Source organism: Mandrillus leucophaeus, unplaced genomic scaffold (assembly GCF_000951045.1).
Source record: "Mandrillus leucophaeus isolate KB7577 unplaced genomic scaffold, Mleu.le_1.0 Scaffold1683, whole genome shotgun sequence".
Taxonomy (NCBI): Eukaryota; Metazoa; Chordata; class Mammalia; order Primates; family Cercopithecidae; genus Mandrillus; species Mandrillus leucophaeus.
Window position 1 is genome coordinate 40,711 of NW_012101680.1, and position 5,714 is coordinate 46,424.

Consider the following 5,714-nt stretch of genomic DNA (forward strand, 5'->3'; position numbering starts at 1 on the left):
GTTTAAGTTGCTGATGACTTTTCAAATAGATAATTTGGTGGTAATTATATGCCCTTTACCTATCAATTCCATTGTATTAAAATACCTTTAGAAAATAGAGATACATGTACTTTGTTTTTCTCAGCATTTATGTCAACAAGAGCCCACAGAATGTGTCCTATAAATAAGTTTCAGCTGCATCCATAGGATGGAATAATATGTGACCATTGAAGGTGACAATAGATATAGAAGTATGGGAGGTTCCCTTGATGCCAGGAATTTGAGACCAGCCTGGGCAACAAAACGAGATTCTTTCTACAATTTTTTTTTTATAATTAGCTGAGCATGCTGGTGTGCTCCTGTGGTCCTAGCTACTCAGGAGGCTGAGGCAGGAGGATCACTTGAGCCTAGGAGTTCCAGGCTGCAGTGAGGTAATATATGAAATATATGTAATACACGATTACACTCCAGCCTGGGCGACAGAGCAAGACTCTGTCTCAAAAAAACAACAATCTAACAATTATTGAGTTGTTGAGTTGTTGCTTGTTCTAGAAATGGTCCTAAATACTTTACATAGATTCCCATTTAAGCATCACAATGGTGTCCTGTGAGCTAGCTGCTATTGTCATCTTTATTTTATTAATGAGGAAAATGAAGCACAGAAAGGCTAAGCAATAGCTGGTAAGTGACCGAGTTCCAAGTAGAACTCAAGCCGTAGTTGAACTGAATCCAAACACCAAGCTCATTCTATCCAAATAGGCTGCTGTTTCATTAAGGTAGTGAGCAATAAGAGCTAATAAATATTGTGCTTTCTTCAAAAGAAAATTATTTGTTTTGAAGGCAGAGGAATAACATGCTCTTCTATGTTTGCAGTTACATAAACCAGTGTAGGTTTTGAGATATTGCTTATAATTTCCTGAAAACTCCTCTCGCTCTCATAGGAGTGCTCTACATTTGGCCTGTGCGCATGGCTGTGTGGAAGTGCTCACTCTCTTGCTGAGCAGAAAATGCCAGATTGACATCTGTGACAGACTGAACAGGATGCCTTTAATGAAGGTGTATAGTAGCCAACTCTTTTGGCATGACATAGATTTCACTAAATACATAGAATTAAAATGAATTTATCTCATTTAAATATAACAGGTTGGTGAAATCTGTGGAATATGTATTTTGAATTCTTAGAATTTATAGTCTAATTTTTCATCTAACCCTGATAGGCTGTACATTGCCAGGAAGAGACGTGTTCCATTATTCTGCTGGAACATGGTGCCAATCTAAACATTAAGGATGTCTATGGCAACACTGCTTCATGATGTTAAACATTAAGGATGTCTACGGCAACACTGCTCTTCATGATATTAATCATTAAGGATGTCTACGGCAACACTGTTCTTCATGATGATGTGTATAATAAGGGGACTTCACTGGCAGGAAAACTGCTTTCCCACCATGCAAATATTGAAGCACTAAACAAGGTATAGATCAATCAACTTTCTTTTCAAAATATTTATTTTAACATTGACATAGATAAGAGTCAATTTTTCATATTTGGAAGATCAGGCATTCCTGAATGAAAATATTTCAAAATAACTGAATTGTCTAAGATTTTACTTTAAATATTGATACTTTTAAAGAAGCATTAGCGGGCACAGCTTGTTTAGTGCACTTATGGGAAATATTTGTGAATTTTTCAAGGGAAGACTTCTTTAAGTATCTGTTTCCTACCCCAGGTGTATTTTTTTCTAATTATGTAAAACACACACACACGAAAAGAACTTACCCTGGAAATAGGCTTTATCTTAAAACTCAGAACAAAACTAAAGCAACTTGCTGCTGCTGACAGTTTTCTCAAAAAAAACTGATGTGCCTTTCAGTGCAAGGTTTAAAAGGGAAAAATGGGGAGGGAAAAGGAGAGCAATCAAAAACATGTAGGTCACTTGGAAATTAGGTAATGAGGAAAAATGCCAATAAGAGGTTTTGTTTTTTAGTTTGTTGTTTTTCCAGTTTATGTATAAAGTGCTCTTCAGCTTTGGGGTAATCATTTTCGGTTTGGTAAACACAGTAATTGAAACTTGCCTAAACGTTAATTTTTAGAGGACTCTGAGGAAACCAGATTGGCCATGGATAGATGGTGATGAAGTGAGAAACACTTCAGCAAAGGATGGAACAAATTAGTGACTGACTTACTACCCATCCTAGCAAAAACAGCCACTTAGCTAAGAGTCTAAGCTCTCCTCTGAAATCTAGAATGTCTTGGTGGGAAGGTGGGAGATAAGGAACTTATAAATAGCTAAATCAAGTGGGATTTTGAGTTTACTTGTCCCTGTTCTAGCCATACCCAGGAAAATTAACTGGAGTGTTAATAAATAACTCTATCTCATACTCTTTTCTCTTTTTGGCCACATCTCAAGCTGATAAAGGATATTGACGGTGTGGGTGAGTGATGAAACTGAAGTGATTGTCTACTGCAGTAATTCTCAGCTAGAATTGTGCATTACAGTGACCTGGGGGAATTTTGTTAAAAGTCTACATATGTAGGCTTTCCCCTGAAGATTTTGATGTAACTGAGCTAATAAGGTCTGAAAATGTATGGTTAAAAATATTTTCTTGAAGCCACACACAGTGGCATGTTTCTATAGTCCCAGCTACTCAGGAGGTTGAGGTGGGAGGATTGTTTGAGCCTAGGAGTTTGAGTCCAGCCTGAGAAACACAGTAAGACTCTTTTCTCTTACAACAGCAACAGCAAAAAAAAAAAAGAAAAAAAGAAAAAAAAGAAATACCTCAGGGTTTGAATACACTCCTGATTAAGAACCACGGAATAGATAAGTACAGTATATAAATTCCCGTATCTCAGAAACATAAGAAATCTCTAAAAGAGTTGGCATTTGATAGGTGCTACTTTCTTCACAGTTCTCCTTTCCAATAACGTTAGCCTGACTTATCTGTCTTTCTCTGCGTTTGTGACTAGAAAGTAAAAGAAAATATTGTTGGCAATATCTCTCAGCTTATAGAATAACACTTTTTCCTTCCCACCATGAATCATTCACTGCTGTTCAGAGAGTCTTTAGCAATTTTCTTGTGGGTAGTCTTTCAACAGGTAAAGGCTGACCCTTTCACAATTTCATGTTCCTTTGTTACCATTCAAGTGATTATGTGTCAACAAATGTTCATTACAAGTGAAATTTTCTCATTTAGATTAGTAGCAAATCCTGAACCTTTTTTTTTCATTTGAAGTTGTATTATGGACTATCTCAGTATGTCTGTTAAGTTTATGGAGCTTTGGCATAATCAGGATGTCAGTTTTAAACACTGAAATCCATGAAGTCAATGAGAATACTATAGGAATTCTTTTAATAAGTTCGTTTCAGCAGTCTTATGAACTAATTATCTATTTGGTTAACAATCTGGGAAAATGGTATACAAACAGATTTCAAATGAATAAATTTTGGGAAATTCTTAAGGTGGGTATTATGAGTCTTAACAGCAACTTTTATATATATATATATCAGGGGCTGATTTTTATATAAAATATGATACTAGAGAAAGAAAAAGTTTCACACGCAAATACTTGGTTTATACAAAGTCATTTAGTAACACATTCATAGAAAATATAAATACACAAAGGCTATAGTCTAACTAAATGTGGCACATATATTTGTTTATTTGCCTCTTTAAATTGAGTCAACATGTAAAATTTAGCAGACTCATGCAGGAATCTGGACCTCAGGCTTGTCTCAAGAATCAAATCTGGTGTCCCCCAAACCCCATCACTGCTTGGTCTGCTGTGCAGAGGTTGCCCTGTGTAGGAGGCACATATTCTCCAGTTTGCCACTGTGCCCACCTGAGTACTTCACTTACCTAGGTAACCTCCTCCATCCTTATAAGTATTTGAGTTTACAGCTTCTGTTTTATATTATATTTTCATAAAGATTTCAAGATTTTCAAGACAGTGTATATTGGTTATATAGTCTATAGTTTATAAATCCCTCAATTGTGGGGTAGAATTTTAGAATTCAAAAGTTTTTTTTTAACTCTTTTTTTTAATATATATGCCACAAATAGTCATCTGCTTGTAAGAATGCCTAGAAGCCTTTTTAGTTTATTCCTGGTGAGAGTTGGCTAGTTTATGAATATTGCAGACACTATATCATTCTTCTCAGCAATGTCCCTTAAAAATGCAAGTGACTTATTGGCTTTTATTATGCTAGAAATAAGCCATATATATCAATATTAAAATTTTTATTGATAATCCATTGTAATTTCATTTCCGATTTATATTTTGCCTAAAGTAAAAAAATGTTAAATAGCAATTTAAATGGAAACCAATACAAATGGATTTAAAAAGTAAAGTTGCATTAGCATCCCAGGATTATCATTATAATTGACAATAAAATTTCTTACTGAGCTTTGCTTTTTAAATATTTGTTTTCAAACATTTTAAACCTGTCTCTCTTACACAGAATATACTGAGCTTTCTAACAGTTAAGATAAAAATCTATCCTCTTGTATTAGGAGAAATCCCATGGACTACTTAATAATAATGAAAATAAGTGCATTTGAAGCCAGTCTCTTAATTCAGAGCTCATTTCCTTAGTGACCCATTTGAATCAGGAGTGCCTGACATTGGGATCTGGGATCCTGACACCATTGATAGACGTAAATCAAGCAAGTTTGTACCACCCAGAGGAAACCTCCACCTGAATTGGGAAGTTCTGGCAACCGTATCCCTGAAACTCTAGTTCCTAAAATGTTAATATTTGTCACAAAAAGTATTGTCAAATTGGGATTAGGCAAAGTTGAAGGGATTTCTTGATTGTTGGCCACATAGTACAGTTTTGTAATATTTGTCAAATGCAGATGATCATCTCATCTTTCTGTTGGGATACAGTTCTGGTAAAACAAATATTCTTTGGTACATAGTTTAAGAAACACTGCTCTAAAGATAATAATTTACATCATTAATTTATTTTAAAAACCTAAAGCATTTGCTACTATGTATTAGGTTTTAGGGTTATAAAGAAAAAAGACACAGCTCTTGCCCTCAAGAAACTCTTGGTTTCAGTGGGAAACAGTGAAATAATTACAACATATTGTGCTAAAAGCTGTGATAGAATCAAGGATTTTGGGGATTTGTAAATAAAGTCAGGTTTGGAGATGATCTAAGTGAACGTGGGGAGGCAGAGGAGGGGTGTTTGCAAGGCAGTGTGTGGTAAAGCACAGAGGAGTGAAAAGGAAGGGACTGCTTTGCATTTACTTTCTTTCTATATTGTATGTTTAAATTCATAGCATCTTATAGGAGATTTTTAGTTCAGTTGAGAAATATGTAATTTTGTGAATTATAAATTGTTTTTGCTTTCTTACAGGAGGGAAATACACCACTTTTGCTTGCTATAATTTGTAAGAGACAGCAAATGGTGGACTTTTTAGTAAAGAACCAGGTAAATGTACATGCTGTTGATAATTAGTCCACTTTTTAGCCAGAAATCAAACAGAAAGCTAGACTAGTTAGAAGTAGCAATGAGTGTAAGATTCTTTCAGGACTTTTAAAGACTTTTATCCTTAGGGATCTCAGTGTTGTTCATTTTATTCCAAGTATAACCTTACATGTGAGATATAAATAGTGTCACATCTTTTACTTTTCTTTCTTTTTTTTTTTTTTTTAAACAAGGTCTCATATGTTGCCCACATTCCTGAGCTCAACAGATTCTTTCAGGACTTTTAAAGACTTTTATCCT

At 34.9% G+C, this 5,714-nt stretch overlaps 1 protein-coding gene across 1 annotated transcript in view; it reads left to right on the forward strand.

Annotated features, from left to right (window-relative positions):
• The window catches only part of LOC105537076 (ankyrin repeat domain-containing protein 18B-like), a 47,967-nt gene that overhangs the window by 14,682 nt on the left and 27,571 nt on the right, over positions 1-5,714 (forward strand). The window contains 4 exon segments of the mRNA XM_011976547.1: positions 921-1,035; positions 1,197-1,268; positions 1,350-1,454; positions 5,343-5,443. Of these exon segments, the coding sequence (XP_011831937.1) occupies positions 921-1,035; positions 1,197-1,268; positions 1,350-1,454; positions 5,343-5,443 (393 nt within the window).